The following is a 21,698-nucleotide window of genomic DNA, read 5'->3' on the forward strand; positions in this document are numbered from 1 at the left end:
CGAGGGCAGCCGACCGCCAAGCCCGCTCCCGGCGCCCCGCAAACAACTGCCATGCAGGAAATACAGGCTCCCAGGCCCCGGGGCAGGAAGAAGCCCACCCACCTGCGGCGACGCGAGGCGCCCACGCAGAGGGTCCGAGGATCCGTAGCAGAGACCAGACGGGCGGGCCTCCCTCGGAGGGCAGTGTCCAAGCGCCACCTGGTAAGTGAGGAACGAGATGGGTCCCAGGAGGCCAGGCGCGGCGAGCGGGACCTCCCGGGATGGCGCGAACGGCCCGCAAGTTCCCGACGCCCCCTTCCCCGACCTCCAGCGCGGACCGAGAGACCCAGGCCAGGGTCCGCGCGCCTCTCCGCGGGCCGGGGCTCGGAGAGGGACGGAGGGCGCAGCCCCAGGCTTGCGCGCGCCGGGCTCCCGCCGCCACACTGACCCTCGCGCCCAAGTCGGCGACGCCTCCTCGGAGAACAGCAGCGCCCAACGTCCGACAGCGTCGCGCAGCCACGCCCCCAGCGTGCGCGCGCCAGCCCCGTACGTCCCCGCGCAAGCTCGGGGCCCGCCCACGCGGGTCGTCCCGCCGGGCCGCGCCTGCGCCATGTGCCGGGGGCGGTGGCCGCGCATGCGCTCTCAGGCGCTGCCAGCGCGGCAGCACGGCGTTGGGGGTGAAGGGAGCGTGCCCACAGGCCCACGCCGCGCCGAGGGCCACGAGAGCTAGTGGTGCCGCGCGCCGGCGACTCCGGCCGACGGTGTCGCCGCGGCCTTCGGATCCGGGAGTTCTGGCCCCAGCTGCCGCGGAGACCGAGGGGCCGACCCGCAGTCACTGCCCGGATGGCTGCGCGCTGGGGCTGGGACTTTGGGGAGGGTTCGGGCGGGCGCAGAGGCTCAGGGCCGCGGGTGCCCTGCGGGGCCGCGTCCTCACAGTGCCCCTCCACCCGGCGCCGGTGCGCGAACCCGCCTTAGGGCCTCGCATCTCTCGCCGGGCGCACGGGCGGGCAGGCCGGCCGGAAGGAAGGCCCCCACCTGCGTGCCCAGGGGCTGCGGGCCTCCAGTGTGCCGCCTGCCCGGGACGCGGCTGGACCCAGAGGGGACAATGAGGGCGGTCCGCCAAGGCCTCCCGGCGGGGCCGCGCCCAGCTCGAGCCTGCAGCCCGCCCGGGCGTGCCCAGTCAGCACCCAGACACTTCGGGGAAGCCAAGAGATGAGGTGGCGCGCTCCTCACGTGCAGGTGCACGGCCCGCCCTGCAGCCTGCGGGTCCTTATGGTGCCGGCCCCCAGCCCAGGACCTGATGCTTCGGGGCCGAGGACCTGCCCCCAGCCCAGGACCTGATGCTTCGGGCCGAGGACCTGCCTGCAGGCCAGGAGTCCTTGGGACCTGGGGAGGCGGAAAGTGATGCTTCTCAAGGTGAAACACGTAACACACCAGCTCCCTTCTGCCCTGGTCTAGTGACTCCTTTCATGAAAGATCTCTGAAACGTTATCTGCGTTTCCACCCAAACTCACTGGCTTTGATCCTTGAAATGTGAATCAAAGATCACATTGTACCTTCCCTGGGTCTGTGGAGCTTTCAGCGCCTGGGCCAAAAATAATAAAAGTGGCACCCAGCCAGGAAACGCCTCCTTGAAGTGGGAATGAAACTTGGATTTTTCGGTTGTATCTTTCCTAATTGACCTGATAATTTAAACTTCCTCCCTCAAGGGAGAAGGGGGCCGTTCCTGCAAATTCAGCTTACCTCAGCCTCTAGGCGGCTCAGCCCAGCTCAGGGCGTGTCCGCAGAGAGTGGGCAGCAGACTTGTGCAAGAGGCTAATCCAACTGGGTCAGAAAAGGCCCTTTTTGGTCCCAATTGCTTTTTTTTTTTTCTGACCATCTTCTGTGTACAGCAATCATGTGCGATACAAAGTTTTGCTCGAAGAGGGACCACATGTATACAACAGTGGCTGTCCAGTAAGCTAAGGTTAGTTTATTATTGAAACAAAAATCTTTTTTATACCTTTAGTGTATCCTAAGTGTCCAGTGTTTATAAGACTGCAGTAATGTCGGGTACAGTGACGTCTTAGGCCTTCACACTCACCCAGGGCAACTTCCAGTTCTGCAAGCTCCGTTCATGGTATGTGCCCTATACAGCTGCACCATTTTATATTTTTTATACTGTATTTTACCTGCACCTTTTACATGTTTAGCTATGTTTAGATACATAAATACTTCGCATATTGTTCCAGTTGCCTACAGTATTCATACAGTAACATACTGTATGCAGGTTTGTAGCCTAGGAGCAACAGGCTACGCCACATAGCCTCGGTGTGGTAGGCCTGCGGTCCCCAACCTCCATGCCAAGAACTGGTACAGGTCTGTGGCCTGTTAGGAACTGGGCCACCCAGCAGGAGGTGAGTGGCAGGTGAGCAAGTGAAGTGTCATCTGTATTTACAGCTGCTCCCTCTCGCTCCCATCAACCCCCCCACCCCTGGTGCATGGAGAAATTGTCTTCCATGAAACCGGTCCCTGGCACCAAAAGGGTTGGGGGCTGCTGTTCAGTGGACTATGCCATCTAGGTTTGCATAAGCACACTCTGTGACGTTTGCACAATGACAAAACTGTCCAACAACATACACACACTTCTCAGAATGTATCCCTGTCATTAAGCGACACATGACTACTTTTTTATTGTGGTAAAATATATAATACATCACATACAATTTATCATTTTAGCCATTTTTAGGTGTACAATTCAGAGGCATTAAGTACATTAATATTCTTATGTAACCGTCACCACTATCTATTTCCAGAACTTTTTCATCACTCCAGAAACTCCGTACCCATTAAACACTAACTCTTCATCCCCTCCCACCCCCAGCCCCTGGCAACCTGCATTCTACCTTCTGTTTCTGTGAATTCGGCTACCCTGGGTACCTCACACGAGTGGGGTCATACAGTATTTGCCATTTTGTGACAGGCCTGTTTCACTGAGCATATTGTCCTCCCTACATATTATCCACATTGTAGCAGGTGTCAGAATTTCTCTCCTTTTTAAGGAGAGAATATTCCATTGTGTGGATATGCCACGTTTTGTTTATCCATTCCTCTGTTGACGGACACTTGGGTTGTTTCCACCTGTTGGCTGTGATGGATAATGCTGCTGCGCACATTAGTGTACGAGTATATGTTTGGGTCCCTGCTTCCAGTTCCTTCAGGTGCACCTAAAAGAGGGAAATTGCTGGATCCTATGTGATCTTTTGTTTAACTCTTTGAGAAATCGCCAAACTGTCTTCCACAGCAGTTGCACCATTGTACGTTCCCACAAATGGTGCACGGGGTTCCAGTTTCTCCACATCTTCGTCAACACTTGGTTATTTTCTGTTTTGTTGTGTCTTTTTTATAATAGCCATTCTAATGGGTGTGAAGTGGTATCTCATTGTGGTTTTGATTTGCATTTCCCTAATGACTAGTGATATTATCTTTTCCTGCTTGTTAGCCATTTGTTTATCTTCTGCTGGAAAAATGTCTAAGTCCTATACCCATTTTTAATTGAGTTTTTTTTGTTGTTGAGTTGTAAGAGTTTTCTAGATATTCTGGATGTTAATCCCTTACCAGATATGATTTGCAAGTTTTTCTCCCATTCCACAGGCTGCCTTTTCACTCTCTTGATAGTGTCCTTTGATACACAGAAGTGTTTAATTTTCAAGAAGTCCATTTTGTCTATTTTTTTGTTGTTTCTGTTGCCTGTGCTTTTGGTGTCATATCCAAATCATCACCAAATCCCATGTTGTGAAGTTTTACCCTATGTTTTCTTCTAAGAGTTTTATAGCTGTAGGTCTTGCATTTAGGTCTTTGGTCCATTTGGAGTTAAGTTTTGTGTATGGCATTAGGCAAGGATCCATCTTCATTGTTTAGCATGTGGATATTCAGTTTTCCCAGCACCATTTGTTGAGAAGACTATTCTTTCTCTGTCTTGGCACGCTTACTGAAACTCATTTGACCACATATATAAGCTTTGACTTCTGGGCTGTCTATTTTGTGCCATTGGTCTACGTGTCTGCATTCATGTGAGTGCCACACAGTCTTGCTTACTCAGCTTTATAGTAAATTTTGAAATCAGGAAGTGTGAGGCCTCTAAGTTTGTTCTTCTTTTTTGGTATTTATTTATTTTTTTTTGGTTATTAGAAGTCCCTTGAGGTTCCATATGAATTTTAGGATAGGTTTTTCTATTTCTGAAAATGCCTTTGGGATTTTAATGGGAATTGCATCGCATCGATAGATTGCTTTGGGTAATGTCGACATCTTAACAATATTAAGTCTTCCAATCCCTGAACACAGGATGTCTTTCCTTTTAATTATGCCCTTAATTTCTTTCAGCAATGTTTTGTAGTTTTCAGTGTACAAATCTTTTACTTCCTTAGTTAATTCCTAAATATTTTATCCTTTTTGATGCTAGTTAAATGAAACTGTTAATTTCCTTCATGGAGTGTTCATTGTTAGCGCTATATAGAAATGCAACTGAGTTCTGTGTGTTGATTTTGTATTCTGCAACTTTGCTGAATTTATTAGCTCCAACAGTGGTTTAGGATTTTCCACCTATAGGATCATGTCATCTGTAAACAGAGATAATTTTACTTCTTCCTTTCCAATTTGGATGCCTTTTATTTCCTTTTCTTCCTTACTTGCTCTGGCTAGGACTTCCAGTACTGTATTGAATTAGAAGCGGCAAAAGCAGTCTTCCTTATCTCGTTCCCCTTCCCAGAGGAAAACCCCTTCTCAGTCTTTCACCATTGAGTGTGATGTTGGCTGTGGGTTTCTCATGTGTGGGCTTTATCATATTCAGGAAATGTCCTTCTATTTCTAGTTTATTGAGTATTTTTATCATGAAAAGGTGTTGAATTTTGTCAAATGCTTTTTCCATACCAATTGAAATGATCATGTGTTTTGCCCCCTTCTTACTATTAATGTGGTGTATTACATTAATGTCAATGTATATTTTTATTGTTATTTTTAATTTTTTTTTTTTTTTTTTTTTTTTGAGACAGAGTGTCGCTTTGTTGCCCGGGCTAGAGTGAGTGCCGTGGCGTCAGCCTAGCTCACAGCAACCTCAAACTCCTGGGCTCAAGCGATCCTCCTGTCTCAGCCTCCCGAGTAGCTGGGACTACAGGCATGCACCACTATGCACGGCTAATTTTTTCTATATATATTTTAGTTGGCCAGATAATTTCTTTCTATTTTCAGTAGAGACGGGGTCTCGCTCTTGTTCAGGATGGTCTCGAACTCCTGAGCTCGAGCGATCCACCTGCCTCGGCCTCCCAGAGTGCTAGGATTACAGGCGTGAGCCACCGCGCCCGGCCTACTTTTAATATTTTTATTTTATTTTTTTAGAGACAGGGTCTCTCTCTGTCACCCAGGCTGGAGTGCAGTGGCGCAATTAGATGTCACTGTAACCTGGAACTCCTGGGTTCAAGCAATCCTCCTGCCTCAGCCTCCAGAGTAGCTGGGACTATAGGCAGGTGCCCGATGCTCGGCTAATTTCTATTTTTTTGTAGAGACGGAGTCATGCTATGTTGCCAGGCTGGTCTTGAACTCCTGGCCTCAAGCAATCCTCCCACCTCAGCCTCCCAAAGTGCTGAGATTACAGGCGTGAGCCACTGCGCCTGGCTTCAGTGTATATTTTTAAAAATGATTCTAACTTCTCTGTGGGCTGGCTCCTTAACAAGGCCCAGTGCTGCGTTTTCACCCACACAGCGGGGCAAGCTCACTTTGCTGAGAGCTCACCCAGTGCCTGGCACATGAGGACAAGGTTCTTGTTGGATGATGAAGCAAGAATCAGCCCATTTCACAGATGGAGAAGCTGAGCTCTGTGAAGGCTGAGACTTGCCCGAGGCACGCTAACCTTGCGTGGGCTGCTGGCTGTGAGTGTTTGCGCTGGCAGGCCCAGAGGCGGCAGTCAACAGAGGACGCCTGCTCTGAGGGGTCTGGGGTTGATGCAGAGCCGGGGGCAGCAAGAAGCAGGGACACACAGCCCAGGAGAGGTGATGCCCATTGCCTGAGGACTGTCAGCCTCTTGAACCTGCCTGAGCTCCTTGCACTTGGACCTTCGTGAGCGCCCTTTCCCGAAGCCGGCTGGTGGGCGTCTGAGCCCAGAGCCCGCGTGGCAGGGGCTTTCTGTTCAGCCAGCCACCTTGTTGCGCCACCAGGAATTTTCCTAAAACTGTGGGGCTGAATCCTCTGCTGCCTTCTCAGAGGTCCCAATGTCACTTTCCAGACAGGAGTCTGCTTCCTGTCCTGCTAATGGGGTTGTGCCCCGTGATTAGTGTGGACACCTCAGAGGCCCTTCTGTCCTAGCCAAGGGGCCGGGCCCCTGAGCCTGGTGCCCCTCGGCCTCCTTGGGCTTCAGCCTTTACAGGCCATGTTGTCTTTGTGGGTCTCCCTCCGTTCTTTTTTTTTTTAATTGAGCTAAGATTTACTACAATGGAATGTGCAGATCTTAATAGCAATTTCACGAGTTTTGTACACGTAGACCCCGCCACACACAAATAACTATAGAATATTCCGTTCCTAGAAAGCGCCTTGAGGCCCCATGCCTCACAGGCACTGTTCTGACTTCTACCCCATAGGTTTCTGGAACTTCCTACAGAAGAAACCCTACACTACAGCATGGACTCTTTGTGCGTCTGGAGGGTTCAGCCGTGTTGTGGCTGCGTGCACCTTGTTTGTTGTGATCGCTGTGTAGCACCCGTCACATGACTGCACGGTTTGCACATCCATCCTTGGATGGCTATGGTGGACATTCTGGTGGTTTCTGGTTTGGAGCTATATGAATAAAGCTGCTATGAGCATTCTTGAACAAATTCTTTTTTTTTTTGAGACAGATTCTTGCCATGGCATCAGCCTAGCTCCTCACTGCAGCCTCAAACTCCTGGGCTCAAGCGATCTTCCCGTCTTGGCCTCCCAGAGTGCCAGGATTACAGGTGTGAGCCACCGCGCCCGGCTTGAACAAATTCATTTTGTGCACATAAGGGTTCATTTCTTTGGGGTAAATATCTATGAGTGGATTTGCTGGGCCGTAGGGCAGGTGCATATATTTGACCTTATGAGAAACTGCCAAGAATTTTCCAAAGTAGCTGAAGCTCTTACACTTCCTCTAGCATTGTGGGAGAATTCCAGTTGTTCCACACCCTCACCACACTTGGTATTGTCAGTCTTTTAAATTTTATTCATTCTGGCAGGCATGCAGTGGTATCCCCTTGTATGATAGTTTTGATTTTTATTTTCCTCATAATTAATGATGTCCGTGATTTTATGTGGTTATTTTTCATCTTTTATTAATTTTTAAGAGTTTTTGCATACATCTGAATTAAAAGGTCTTTATCAGATATACGTACTGCAAAGACTGTCCTGTTCTGTCACCTGCCTATTCGTTTTCTTTTTTTTTAACAGTCATTGTTTTGAGCTTTTTTTTTTGACACAGTCTCACTCTGTCACCTGGGCTAGAGCGCTGTGACGTCAGCCTAGCTCACAGCAACCTCAAACTCCTGGGCGCAAGTGATCTTCCTGCCTCAGCCTCTGAGTAGCTGGGGCTACAGGGGTGAGCCTGTACCCGGGGCTAATTTTTTAGTAGAGACGGGTCTCGCTCTTGCTCAGGCTGGTCTCAAACTCCTGAACTCGAGCGATCCTCCGGCCTCAGTCTCCCGGAGTGCTAGGATTATAGGTGTGAGCCACTACGCCTGGCCCTAGACTTTTCATTTAGTTTTCTTTTATAGTTTTATCTGTTTTAATTTCCTCTGGTCATTATGACCATTTTTCCTGTGAGTACTTAAACATACTTGTAATAGCTGTATGTAAATTTAATTTCAGGAAAAAACAGCCAGAGATGGCGTCTGTGGCTCGTGTTTTTCCCAGATGCACCCTTACGATGGCTTAAATTTTTTGAAAATAATAAAAAATAAATTTATTGTCAATGCCTGAGTCATCTTGGGGCTGCTTTCTATCAACTGCTTTAGCTCTTGGCTAGAAATCACATTTTATGTTGCTTTGCATGTCCAGTAATTTTTTATTGCATCCTGGACATTGTGAATGGGACTTTGTGGAGGTTCTGGATTCCGTTATCTTCGTTTGAAGAGTGTGGACTTTTGATGTTCTAGCAGCCTTCCACTTTGAACTTTTGGAAACCTGGCTTTATCCTTGTTAGGATGAATCTGTTGCAGTTTCCCCTTTAGTCTGAGGGCAGATCCTTTATCTCGGAACATAATTTTTTCTCCTAAGGCGTGGATTTTCTGTGGTTTCAATGGTTGGGTTCCAGCCAGTTTCTGACCACTTTTGGTTTATCTTCATGTGCCCTGAGGCAGTTGTCTTACATTTTGTCTAGAGAGGATCATTGTCATCTATGAAAATGCCCTCAGTCAGGCTACTTAGCCATTACCCAAACCAGCATGCCTGCACATTTGTTTTACAACCAACAATCCAGCTGTGCCTGCCTTTGTGGTTAGGACACCTGGGGTCCCTGACTCAGCGCTTGGAGAAGATGCGGTGTCCTGCTCGTCTCGCGTGGTAGGTAGCTCTGGTACATCAGACCAGGAGTGGGGAAGCTGAAGGAAGTTGGGCAAGTCTAAGCCACAGCCCTCTTTCCGGAGACACACAGCGTGTCCAGAACACACATCCTTGGATCTCGACGAGCAGGGCACCGTGAACATTTAAAAATAGAAAGTGTGCCCGCCATGTTTGATAGCCATGCTTTGAGCACCTACCATGTGCCAGGCCCCATGCTGGGGACAAGGACATGAAGAAGGGAGGCCCCTTTAGGGCAAGAGAGAAAAACACCAGCTAGGGTGATAGGGAAGCCACTCTGTGGGAGCCCTGAGCAGGCGCCTCACCTCGCCAGATGTCAGAGGAGGCTTCCTGGAGGGGAGCCCCCGCACCGAATCCTAACCAATGGGTCGGGGGTAGCCAGCGCAGCGGGGTGAAACCACGGCTCTGGGCTGGGGGAGCAGCCTGGGCAAAGGCAGAGCGGCCAGATGAGGCCCAGTGCGGGAGCGGCCCACTCGTGAGTCCGGGGCGGGCGGGGCGGGCGGGGCGACCCCACTCGGACCCCGGGGCGGGCGGGGCGACCCCACTCGTGAGTCTGGGGCGGGCGGGGCGGCCCCACTCGAGAGTCCAGGACAGGCGGGGTGGGCGGGGCGGCCCCACTCGCCAGCGCCTCCGTCTCGGCCTTGGAGGGCGGGGTGGGGTCGGAGCTGGGCTCAGCTGGTGGAAGCAGGGCTCATCCCCACCGCGTCTGGGCCTCCCGGTGCGGTTTCCCGCCCTGACATGCCCGGGCGGCGGGAGCTGACAGGTACAGCACCTTTTGAGAGAACTGAGGCACCAGACGGGGACTCTGGCGGGCAGAGAGCGGGCCGACGGGACCACACTCTCCGTGTATATACCATCTCCCCTCCCAAGACTTTCAGCATCAAATACTCCCTAAGCTGCGGAAACCCAACCACGGGCGATTGTTAGGACTTTATTATTATAATGGCCAGCCCGATTCCAGCCTCTGCATGCGGAACAATGAGCCATTGAAGCCTGGGGCGAGTCTCGCCTCCCATCCGCCCTCCCCCGCAGGCGGGGGCCTGGCTCTGAGGCCTCGGTGGGGAGGGTGGCGGCGGCATGCCTGTGCCCGGCCGCGCCATCGCACCCCACGGGGGCTTCCGGGGGTGCCGGCGTGGGTCTTCTCACTCATCGAGCAGAGGCCTGGAGAAAGCACATCCGGACGTTGCTTTGCAGTCCTGACGTTGCTTTGCAGTCCTGACGTTCTGTTCCACGTCTTGACCCTCGCAGGTCAGGAGCTAATTATACCTGCTTGGGGGAAATCGACGGCCATGAAAATTCTTCAGCCATGCTGAAGACACAGGAGGTGCTGTCCTCACCACGTGTGGCTGGCGTGTCTCCCTAATGTAATCACGAAGATGGAGCCCTGGGTGCCCCCGTCCTGTGCTAGTGCTCACACGCGTGCCCGGTGCCCACAGTGGCACTGGCCTGCGAGTCCTGGGGGCTCAGAGGCTGGCGGGTGGGGCAGGGAGTTGGGCCCAGCTGGCTGCCAGCCCCCAGCTGCTATGTGACAAGGTCACACGTCTCTTGCCTATGGTCTCACTTCATTCCCAGGCATGTGCTGTTATTTGATCATGAGTTATAAGCCAAAAAGATCCCGATTTTACTAGTGGGGGAAAGTTTAATTCTGCAGAACGACAAGGCCGTGTCAGCGTCCCGTGAAAGCCTAGAGCCCGGGATGCGCCAGGCCTGGGCTGGGCCACCGCACCCGCTGTTCTTGCTGTCGCCACTGGCTCTGCATGTGCCCCTTGGGAGGGGGCTGTGGCAGGCCCTGCCAGCAGGCCGAGGCCCAGCTGTTCCCTAAACTCACTCAGGCTCATCAGGACTGGTCCCACCCCGTGGCGGGTCCCCAGCTCCCAGCTCTGTCCCCAGTTGGGTTGGGTCCCCATACAACAGCCACACAGAGGAAGGCCTCCTGCTGCCCGCCGAGAAGTCCCCATTGGCCCCATTGGATGGCTCTGGGAAGGCTCTGGGGACCCCGGCTTGGGTTTCAGGATTAGGGTAACCTGAGCACTGCAGTGCGTCAGGGCTGGGATTCGGCAGGCTCAGGCCGCCCCACGGACGTCCCCACCGCTGCCAGGCACAGGTGCTTGGCTGGGGACCAGGACGTGCAGGGCTCTAGGAAGTGGCGGGACCAGAAACCCGAGAGCTTTTGGGGAGCAAGGCTGCACCACAAGGGCCAGCACAGGGAGAGGATGAGGGACAGGAGCGTGGACGGCAGGAGCGAGGCACAGGCACGTCGGGGTCTGCAGGGAAGTACAAGGGTCTGAAGGCTGTGGACCTGGCTGTCCCCACGTCCAAGCTCAGGGATTGAGAAGCAACATCTGTAAACTGACCCCGAAGTCTCATCTCTCCTCCCTCTCGGGGTTGCCCAAAAGACCCATCGAGGGCATGGACAGCAGCAAGCTCCACGGACGTGGGCCGCAGGGCGGTGGCCCCAGCACCATGCACGGACAGGTGCCTGCAGGGAGGCTCGGCTTGCTGTTGCTCCGGTTCCCTGAGGACCCACGGCGCCAGCGTGAGGTCAGGGTGTCTGCTGCACGTCCTTGGCCCTTGGCAAACCGTCCCCAGTCACAGCGGCATCTGGAAAGAGGAAACGATGACACCAGCCGTGCCTGCTGCGCTTGGAGGTCAGGGGCTGCCGCAGGTGAGGCCCACGGAGCAGCCGGCAAGGCAGCCTGGGGCCCGTCCCTCCCGCCTCCACCCCAGCCTCCTAGACCCCCATTGCTTCGATGTCTCTTCCAGTGTCTTGCGGTTCCTGCCTGTGGAAGACCCTTCCGTCCAGTTGTGTCCCACGCTGAACATTCCGGGTTGTGGCTGGACGGGCCCTCGCCTTCCTTCACCAGCAGGCCTGGGGAGCCCCTGACTGGCCTGGGCGTGCAGAGGGGCGTGGGGTGGGCAGAGCCTGTGCCCAGCAGCCCCTCCCACCACCTCCTGCTCCAGGCTGGCAGCCAGGGCGCCGGCGTGCACATGTTTGTTTGTTTGCGGCCCTGCCTGGTACGGGAAGGACCGTGTGGTGCCCGGCCAGAAAGCCCAGCTCTGAGATGGTGGCGGAGGAAGAAACGAGGTGGGGCAGGGACTGTGCCCGAGCCGAGGCCCGTCCAGCACCAAGGGTAACCCGGTGGGGAGGGCCAGGAAGGGAGGCAGGACCAGACCAGCCAGAGACGGCAGAGGCGGCTTTCTCAGCCTGGGGTCTGCCAGAGGGGTCTTCTGTGCTGGCGGCCCCACCAGGGGGGCTTGGGCTATTGCGCGGGGCTCCATGGAAGCCCAAGGGGCAGGGTCTGGACACCCCTCTCAGCAGCCAGCCAGACCCCCACGCCAGGCCGCGCAGAAGTGGAGCAAAGGCAGGACCCAGGCCCTGGATGGGTGGGCAGTGGGGCCCTGGTGGCATGGGAGCAGTCCCAGGTGGGGGACACCCGCTCCAGGCTCTACCCCAGTGTGGTCTGTCTGAGGTCCCTCGAGATGCGAGGGCCACAGCCTGAGTTTGCGGCCAGGAGTATCTTCCTCTGAGGCCGGGGCGACGCCCCTGGAGGGAGAATCAGCTCAGATGAGACGCTTCCCGCAAGGCTGGGGCTGCAGGGAACAAGCTCCTTCCTCGGTGGGCCCCGACCTCAGGCCTTAGCGCCTGCCTTGACCGCCCGGTGCCGCCTGCTGGCCTGGGCACGGTTCACCGCTGCCTCCTGCTCACCTGGGTGGGGCTCCCGTGTCTGGTGGTGACCGGCCCATGCCGACCCCCTCGTGCACCTGACCAGGGCCAGGGGTGGGCACTGGCGAGGAAGAGAGGTGGCAGAGGGTGGAGCCAGGGTGGAGGTGGCCAGCAGGAAGGGGCATCCAGGGACCCCAAGGGAGGGACATAGGGTGAGGGGAGCAGCCTGGGACCCAGGGCTTGGGCGGCTCCGGCTCAGGGAGGCGGGAGAGGCCCCGCCCGCCAGCCCAGCGCAGACGCCAACCTGTGTGATCCCCGGAGAGACGTGAGCACAGTGCGGTGGCACACGTGAAGAGAGCCGCCAGGGTTGGCCCAGACGCCTGGAGCCCCAGTGGGGTCTGGAGGGTCAACGTGGCCTCACAGCCCCTTGAGACCGCACCGCCGCCCAGAATGCACACTGCCCGGGTCCTCGGGGCGTCCCTTGTGCAGGGTCCTGGGTGGCCCGCAGCTTGGTGCCCCCGTGCCTGCTTCAGCCTGGGAGGGGCCGGGGCCTGGGGCTGAGCCGTGGCCGGTGAGGCAAGCGTAGTAGCGGGACCCTCTGCACTGCGGCTGCCGCCTGACGTGGCTGCTTCCCACAGGGCAACTCCGCCCATGAGGGCCCGGCTGGCACCCGGTCACATGGAGGCCAGGAAAGCAAGGCCAAGGCACCTGGGCTCCGTTGCCCGCCCAGTGCAGCCGGGGGTCCCCGCAGGGTTGCGAGATGCTGGGCTGGCGGCTGCAGTCTGAGCGTCTCGGCTGCCCCCTCCCCACGCTCCTGGTGCCCCTGCCCCACCCCCCGCGCCAGGCCCTCCCCAGAGCTGTGTGGGCCCTGCCCTCCCGCCGTGCCCTCCCTAACTGCCTGTTCCCCTCCTCTGCACACCAACCTCCCAGGGACCTTGGACCTGCCCAAGACCACGGTGGGGGGGCTGGGGCTGGGGGAGGGTCAGGGTGCGGACCCTGCCCCGCTGCAGAGTGAGGCTGAGGCACAGAGGAGGCCCCATGGCCCCAACGACACCCCCCGCCCCTCCTCTCCCTCCACGCCCTTGTGCAATCCGGAGCCACAGGCAGAAGTGTGCAGGACGTCGCCGGGGGTAATTGTAGGTTATACCGAACAATCTGAGGAATTAAAATCATATTTTCATTGCACCATAAAAACATGCGAAGGCGGTGGGAAGGCGGCCCCGGGGCCAGGTGGAGAGCACCTGGCCTGTGGCGCTCAGGCCCCTCCCTGCACTCCTGGGCGCAGGGGACAGGGCAGGGCGGGCCCAGAGAGGGGGCCAGGCAGCGCTGTGAGCTTGGGGATAGGCGGTAGCCAGCCAGCCCAGCACACCTGTCCCGCCCAAGTGCTGGGCACGGGAGCCCGGGAGAGTGGCCCAGGGAAGCTGCTGGTCTGCACACACTGCCCTGCGGGGTCCCTGGTTCCTGTCCTGGCTCTGTAGCTGCCTGGGTGGGGCTCAGGGTTGCTGTCCCCCAGAAGAGTGGGGTCCCCTGGGCCTGGCCCACGCCCAGGCAAGCACCTGCTGATGCAGCACCAGGCCCCAAAGGGGGCCCTGGGGACAGCAGTCCCGGGCTCTTCGTGCCCGGAACACCCGCTGTCTGTGAATGGGCCAGACCCCTCCCACGCTGACCAGGAAGCCTGAGCCCTGGTGTGGCAGGAGCCAGCAGACCTGCAGCCGCCTGGGACGTGTGCTGTGGACGTTTCAGTCCCTCCCGGGTGACAGTGCAGGCTGGGAGACCTAGCCAGACAGAGACGGCAGCGGTCACAAACGGCAGGTGTGCTGTGCCAGATGTTCTGAGGAAGACGGGCACGCAGAGAAAGCACCTGGCAGGGCTCTCGGGGCATGGATGGAAGGGTGGCACACAGGCCATCGGCGACGGGCACCCCTGGCCGGCTGGGCGGGAGGGGGCAGGCAGCCCTCACCCAGAGAGCTGCCCGGGGTGTCCCAACGGCCCCGCACAGCCGCGTCATCTCCGTGGGCACAGAAAGCAGCAAGGCTGGTTCAAGTTCCTCGTGTGCTGCCCAGCAAGACGGCTCCCAGAGCTGAGGATCCACAGGCCGCTGCCTGGCGGCCGCCCAGGTCCCCCACCCACCCACCCACCGGGCAGCAGGTGTTTGCCGGCCTCCCCGCCTGCACCCTTTGCCTCCAAGCCCAGGTGAGCCCTCCCCGCAGGACGCGCTGGGGCGCGCCACCAGCCGTGCGTTAAATGGGACACGGCTGATCGGGAGCTGCACTTGTCGAGGGCCCGGCCCAGCACTTGGCATCTTAATTGGGCGTCTGAGAGCTCCCTCGCGAGTCACGCTGCCAGCGAGGCTGCTCCGCAGGCCCATTAAGGCGCAAAGGCATTCCTTTGTGCACTGACAAGCAGGGTCCCATCCAGGGCTCCTGGCCGGCAGGCCAAGTGATGTTTTCTTAAGGCAGACACGCGATTAGCTGCCGCCAAAGCCCCAGCACAATGCCGGGCCCTGCCCGTGGCTGTCAGCGCTGTCTCCCTGGCGGTGACTGACGGGCGCTCCCCGGCCCATCAAGCCTCAATGCGCAGGATTAGCCTGAGCACAGCCGACAAGCTGCCTTGGAGGACCACAATGGAGACGGAGCGAGGTGACTGACGTTTGGGGACAGAAAGCCTCCAACAGCCCTGCCAACTCCCGCCGTCGCTGCTGGCGGGCTGCTCTGGAACAAAGCCCGCGGCTGCCCGCCCCTCCCGAGCCTGCCGCCTGTTCTGCTTCGAGATCACAGACCTCAGCGGTGACCTGGGCAGAGGGTCCCGGGAGGGCTCCCCAGGTGAGTCTTCGGGCCTGAGGCCAGGCAGCTGCAGGCCCAGGGGGGGTGGCCCGTCTTCCTGCCTGGGATGGGGTCTGCCCCTCTCCCCAGGGCCTGCCGGGAGCTCGGACGCTTGTGGTTCAGACGGGCTCCCCTTGCCAGCAGCTCTTGGAAGCTACTCACGTTTGGTGAGGGGCCCGGTGGGCTGGCCAGACCGCGCCCCGCCGGGGCAATCCCGGGCCGGGGTGGGGTGCAGCGGGGACACCACAGGCAGAGCACACTTCAGGAAAACTCTCTTTATTCGCACACAGAAACGCCAGGGGAACTCGGACATGGGCAGCCCACGGGGCGGGTTTCTGCCCAGGCCGTCATCATCTGGCATCGGGAGCCTGGGGGTGCTGGCCCAGGCCGGAGGGGTGGGAGGCGCAGGTGTGGGGGCTCACAGCCCCCTGGAGCCATCCCTGCAGGGCACACAGGCTGTCCGTCGCCGGCCATCTCGCGGGCCTGGCCTCCGCTGTCCTGCCAAGGATGGCGGGGTCAGCACGGGTGGCCATACCACCCCTCACACCTCTGTAGCCACCTACGCTGACCCTCGCGGTGGCCCCCATGCCCCCAGGGCGATGAGTCACGGGGAGCGATATAGTGCCACAAAAATATTTTGAAAGGGCAAAAATTTGTAGCAGGCTCTTAACAAAACAGCCCTGTCCGGCGCAACATTCTGACAGGCGTTTCCTCAGGACGCCCTTGTTCGTCAGCGTCAAGGGCGGCCCTGGCTCAGGAGGTCCGCGGGCACGCAGGTGCCCCGAGCACCCTGGAGGGCCACTCCAGGGTCCCTCGGTGCTGTTGGACCCTCGAGCCTGTTGAGGAGGAGCTCACGGCTCTGCCTTGTCTCCACCTCAGCCCCGGGGACAGGGGCCCAAAGGACCCACCCCTGGGAGGGGCCGGTAGCCACCAGGGCACCCAGGGTGAGCCGGACCGCCCTGCCCCAAGGACCCAGCCCGGTGGCCGGGGCTCGGGGGACACTGCCAGACCGAGGGATGGAGAGGCTCTGGCACGCGCATCCCTGTGGCAGGGCCCGGGAGGGACTCGCTAATTTCTTCCTCCTCAGAAGAGGAACAAAACACTCCTGGGCTTCAGCCAGCTGCGCAAAGCTGCAACAGAACCAGATGTGTGGGCGGCGGCCATGCACGAGGCAGCGTCTCCACCTTCTGGGCGACAGGGAAAGGAGCGGGGCTGGCGCTCTGCGGGAGCCAGGCCACAGGGCGAGGCCAGCTTCTGGCTGCAGCCCACCACCCCCGGGGGCAGCGGCAACGTGAGACTGCCTGAGCTCAGACCGCCCCGGGGACACCCTCCACCTGGGACAGGCCCTGCAGGTGAGCCTGGCCCTCCACAGCTCCTACATGTAGGGGCGGCAGCGGTCTGGGGATGCCCTGCAGAGGCTGGGGCCCTCGGGGGTCTCCCTTCCCAGCCCTGCCTCTTGGCCACCTTGGCCTGGGCACCAGGCGTGAAGCTCGCCTACCCAGGGCCGCGCGGCCTCGCCACGCACTGGGAGGGAGCCTGTGGCTCACGCACCCCCAGCCACACACTCTGTCCTCGAGCACGGAGCCCGCCCCACCTGCCTACCTGGATCCACGCCCTTGAGAAGCCTGGCGGTTCGGGGCGCGCCGTGTGCCCTCAGCTGGGCAGGGACGGCGGCTTACCCTCAGCAGCCCGTCACCGTGGGGTCCAGGCCCGAGCGCTTGGAGATGCGCAGCCGGACCACCTCCTCGGAGCAGGTGGGGTGGATGCCCACCGTCCGCATCACCTGCGCGTAGGAGGCACCGCACCTGCACACGGAGATGGGGATGGGGGCGGGGGAGACGAGCGAGGAGTCGGGGGGTGGTGCATCCACGCCCCCCACCCCTTGGGGGCAGCCTCCAAGTCACCAGTCTCCTCACTGTCCCCAGCCTCTTCTCCAGGGAGCAGCCAGGACACCCACCAGCACCTGCTGGGCCCAGCCACCTCCCTCCTGGCAGATGCCCAGTGCCCCACCCACCACTCTCTGGCTTGCCCTGGCCTGGCCTCCTGCTGCTCACCCCCCCAAGGACAGTCCCCCCCCCCACAGTCCTTCCCCAGGGACAGTCCCTCCACCCAGGCACAGTCCCATCTAGGCATAGTCCCTCCCCAGAGACAGTCCCCTCCAGGCACAGTCCCCCCCAGGGACAGTCCCCCCTCAGGGACAGTCCTCCCCTGGGGCAGTCCCCCCCAGGGTCTGTCCCCCCAGGCACAGTCCCCCCCAGGGACAGTCCCCCCCCCACAGTCCTTCCCCAGAGACAGTCCCCTCCAGGCACAGTCCCCCCCCAGGGACAGTCCCCCCTCAGGCACAGTCCCCCCCAGGGACAGTCCACCCCGAGGGACAGTCCCCCCCCCGACAGTCCTTCCCCACGGACAGTCCCCCCACCCAGGCACAGTCCCATCTAGGCATAGTGCCCCCCCAGGGACAGTCCCCCCCAGGCACAGTCCCCCCCAGGCATAGTCCCTCCCCAGGGACAGTCCCCCCCAGGCACAGTCCCCCTGCAGGAACGGTCCCCCCCCAGGCACAGTCCCCCCTGCAGGGATAGTCCCCCCCCCGGGCAGTCCCCCCCAGGCACAGTCCCCCCCAGGGACAGTCCCCCCCAGGAACAGTCCACCCCGAGGGACAGTCCCCCCCAGGGACAGTCCCCCCCCCAGGAACAGTCCACCCCCAGGAACAGTACCCCCACCCAGGCACAGTCTTCTACCCAGGCACAGTCCCACCCAGGCACAGTCCCTCCCCAGGGACAGTCCCCCTCAGGCACAGTCTCCCTGCAGGAACGGTCCCCCCCCAGGCACAGTCCCCCTTGCAGGGATAGTCCCCCCCCCGGGCAGTCCCCCCCAGGCACAGTGCCCCCCAGGGACAGTCCACCCCGAGGCACAGTCCCCCCCAGGGTCAGTCCCCCCAGGCACGATGCCCCCTCAGCGCCCTCTCCCTCACCCCGCCACAGCACAGCTTCCACACTTCTCTCCGCAGCCTGCACCTCCCCCCCCCCCCCCCCCGCCCCGTGCCCGCTGCCTGCCCTGCCCTGCTCTTCTGCACAGCGCCCAGCACGTCTCACTCATGGCGGCGTGACGCCTGGTGCCTGCCACACGAGGCAGGGAGCCGGCTGTGCTGTGTGTGGCTGTGCCCGGCCTGGCATCCTGCCCCCACAGGGCGAGTGCACGATCTGGTCTGGTCCGGCCCTGCCACCAGCTGCCGAGCAGCAGCTGCCCGACCCACGGCCCCTCCGCTCCTGGGCCGCCTCCTGGCCTCCTGAGGTCCAGTCCCTCCAGGCCCCCGGCCATCTGCCAGAGGCAGCACACGCAGCACTGCTGTGGGTGTCACAGGCGTCTCCACGCCCTGCACGCCGCACACGCTCCGCTCGGCGTGCACCGCTCCCCTCCCTGGGGGCGCAGCGCGTGCGGACAGCCCGCAGGGTGCCAGCGGCAGTAGCTTCCATGTCTGCCATTAGACGAGGCTGCAACACGCAGCTCTTCTTCCGTGTCCCACACACATGCTGTACACGTGTGCTGGGCGAAGCCCTAACTCGAAGAGCAGGTGAGTGCACTTCAAATGCAGACCAAGGCCCCCTGCGGGCCGTCCGGCCCACGCCATCCTCCCAACCTCATCTGAAACACGTGACTCGCTCCAACCTTCAGTGTCTCCTCCACGCAGACACTGATCGCGACTGGACAGTAGCGAGCCTTTTCATCCTCGCCAACGAACATGGTTCCTTGGTGCTTTAGTTACGCCTTAAAATTCCAAATTTTAAATTTCCAAGGCTCAGAAGCTTTCTACTGTTTGTTTTTATTTTTTCTCCTGTGAATTGCCAATTTGTGTTGTCTCCTTTTTTATTGGGTTGTTTGCTCTATTGCTCTATAATTATTATTGTTGACTTTTAAGAGCTCTTTGCATATTAAGGAAACCAGGGCTTTGCAGTTGCATTATAAAAAGAGGCTGCCATATTTTAAATGACCGTTCCAGAAATTGTTCTGGAAGCTGAGTGCCAGTCCTGGCAATAGCATCTATGGATAGCGATGGCCCTGTGAGAGAGCCAGGGCCCTCTCTGTCCCCTGCCAGCCCCAGAGATCTCCCAAGACAGAGCTGGTGCCGTGGATGGCGGGGCCTGCCAGCCCTCACCAGAGGCCAGTGGGTGCCCAGGTTCAACCCCACCCCTCGAGGGCTCCGGCAGGCCTCTCAGCAGAGGCTGGACCAGGCCCACAGGCTTCCTTCCAGCGGTCACACTGGATTGAACTTCCAGATGATGGCTCTGCCACAGATGGCTCCACAGCTCGGGGACCGCGGACATGTGTCCAAGGATGGGAGCCCACCCTGGATCCTGCTGCCCTCTGGAGCCCTTGCCCTGGGAGACCCTCCGCACCCCAGCAATCCTTGCACGTGTGTGTGGGGCAACTGCAGGGCCGCAGGCTCGCTGCCCCGCGCTGGGGGGCCCCAGCCGAGGTTGCACGTGGAGGAGGCCAGGGTGCCCCGGGCGTCTGGCTTGACCCTCCAGTGCCTGCACGGCCCCTGGACAGCCTTTCCGGGTGCTGCCCTGCTCCTCTGCCCTGTCCACACCCTCTCCAGCAGCCCAGCCCTCCCCACGCCCCCTCTCTGCTCGGCCCACAGACACCACGCCAGCCCGGCCCTCCCCACGCCCCCTCTCTGCTCGGCCCACGGACACCATGCCAGCCCGGCCCTCCCCACGCCCCCTCTCTGCTCGGCCCACGGACACCATGCCAGCCCGGCCCTCCCCACGCCCCCTCTCTGCTCGGCCCACGGACACCACGCCAGCCCAGCCCTCCCCACGCCCCCTCTCTGCTCGGCCCACGGACACCACGCCAGCCCAGCCCTCCCCACGCCCCCTCTCTGCTCGGCCCACGGACACCACGCCAGCCCGGCCCTCCCCACGCCCCCTCTCTGCTCGGCCCACGGACACCACGCCAGCCCGGCCCTCCCCACGCCCCCTCTCTGCTCGGCCCACGGACACCACGCCAGCCCGGCCCTCCCCACGCCCCCTCTCTGCTCGGCCCACGGACACCACGCCAGCCCGGCCCTCCTGCCTCTGGCGCCACACGTCCAGCCACCCCTCTCAGGCTATGCATGATGTCCCAACCTCCAGCTGCCCTGACAGCCCCCGCAGAGCCTCTGCCGTGGCCTCCTTTGGCCCAGGGACTCTGAAAACACATAGCCTGAGCCCAAGACGCAGGCAATGGCCCGAGCTCCGGAAGACACTGCGCACGGCTGCCTGAGGAGTTGCCTGGTGAGCGAGGCCCCAACCCTGCTTGTTCGGTGTAGAAAAGCCCCAGACAGGGACCCGGGGCCACAGCAGCCACTCCGCGTGGCTCTAGCTCAGCAGCGTCTGGCTGGAGGAGAGAGCCGCCGCCCCTCCCATCGGACCTGCCACGGCTGAGGGCAGCCAGAGGAATCCCTGCTGCTGGCACGCGGAGGCCACAGAAAGACAGCGTGAAACGCAGCCTGTCCCACTGTGGCGCTGCCAACGCTCGGGGGACACCGTCAGCACCACAGAGCGCCGACAGTCCTCTGGACTCACCGGATCCCCAGAGCAAATCCTTGGGTGACTTCGCCCGCGTTGGGGCCGAGGAAGTGCAGGCCCAGCACCAGCTGTGGGGGCTCCCTCAGGCACACCATCTGGAAGCCACAGCCAGCCCGTGGGAGGGGGCCCTGCTGCCCTGCCCACCTTGCCCTGGGGGCGCCCTGGGACCTGCCCTCCGCCCCCACCCCACCCGCTCACCCTCCGTGCACCCCGGGCCGCGGGAGGCTCACCTTTATGTAACACTGGGACGCGTCCCGTTCAGCCACTGTGAACTCCAGTGGTTTATAATATGCGTGATAAACCTGGTGACAAGGTACCAATTCCTGGAGTCAGTGGCCACAGCTAAACAAGTCCCATGGCGTTTTGTCGCTGGGACGGGCTGCAAGGACAGGGCAGGCGTGCAGTGGGGACCCAGAACCATTCGTTTGGCCCAGAGCTGTGGTCTGGGTGAGGATGCAACCCTCTCTCCAGGAGCAGGCGCCACGCTGGCTGCCCACGTGTCCCCACTGTGCCATGTGGCAGAGCCCAAGGCTGGGCACAGGGCCCTGGGGTGTCCCCAAGGAGGACACAAGGTGGACACACTGCCCTGCTCTGACCAGTGCTGGGGGCAGGAACGGGTGGGCGGCCACCCAAGCTCCCTGGGGCGCCGTGGCCCGGACTCGGTCCTCACTCGAGCAAGGCGCTAGGGCCCCGGCGGCCCCGGCCACACCGGAGCTGTCGGACAAAGGCTTTCAGCACCCACAAAGGGCCCGACAGCGTGTCCGGGGCTGCGGCCGAGAGAAAATGAGCAGGGCCCTCACATGTGCTGCACAGCCACTGTTCATTAATGCAGCTTCAGAGGATACGGTTCCACCCAAGACGGAACGGAAAGGAAAACAAACGCAGGGTATTTGGCCCTTCAACATCACGAAACATAAAACAACATTACAAAATGCCATGAACATATGTCCCAACGTACTTGCGATGAATCAAACAAAAATAGCAAACAAAGTGCCCGGGGAAGGCCGGTCTGTCGGGCCGGTCCCGCTGACGGGGGCTGGCTGCGGGGGGAGGGCCGGCCGCGGGGACGGGGGCTCATCCCCAGGCCCTGCCTGGCCGCCCAGGCTG

The 21,698-nt window shown here is 59.9% G+C and overlaps 2 protein-coding genes across 7 annotated transcripts in view; both read right to left on the reverse strand.

Moving 5' to 3' along the window:
- GNB1L (G protein subunit beta 1 like) overlaps nt 1–410 on the reverse strand; it is a 54,730-nt gene extending 54,320 nt beyond the window's left edge. For both annotated transcript variants that reach the window (XM_069497547.1, XM_069497548.1), the window contains exons 1-2: nt 305–410; nt 103–198 (exon numbers count right to left, since the gene is read on the reverse strand). The gene's annotated coding sequence lies outside the window, so the exon portion shown is untranslated. The remainder of the gene's footprint in view (nt 1–102; nt 199–304) is intronic.
- A 14,874-nt stretch (nt 411–15,284) lies between these two features.
- Nucleotides 15,285–21,698, reverse strand: part of TXNRD2 (thioredoxin reductase 2) — a 48,087-nt gene continuing 41,673 nt past the window's right edge. For 2 of the 5 annotated variants that reach the window (XM_069496784.1, XM_069496785.1), the window contains exons 15-17: nt 20,822–20,893; nt 20,589–20,686; nt 15,285–16,829 (exon numbers count right to left, since the gene is read on the reverse strand). In XM_069496784.1, coding sequence (XP_069352885.1) covers nt 16,706–16,829; nt 20,589–20,686; nt 20,822–20,893 — 294 coding nt within the window. In that variant the 3' untranslated portion in view covers nt 15,285–16,705. The remainder of the gene's footprint in view (nt 16,830–20,588; nt 20,687–20,821; nt 20,894–21,698) is intronic. The other 3 variants (XR_011236517.1, XR_011236518.1, XM_069496787.1) reach the window with 3 other exon arrangements.

This window comes from Eulemur rufifrons, chromosome 21 (genome assembly GCF_041146395.1).
Source record: "Eulemur rufifrons isolate Redbay chromosome 21, OSU_ERuf_1, whole genome shotgun sequence".
NCBI classification, from domain to species: Eukaryota; Metazoa; Chordata; class Mammalia; order Primates; family Lemuridae; genus Eulemur; species Eulemur rufifrons.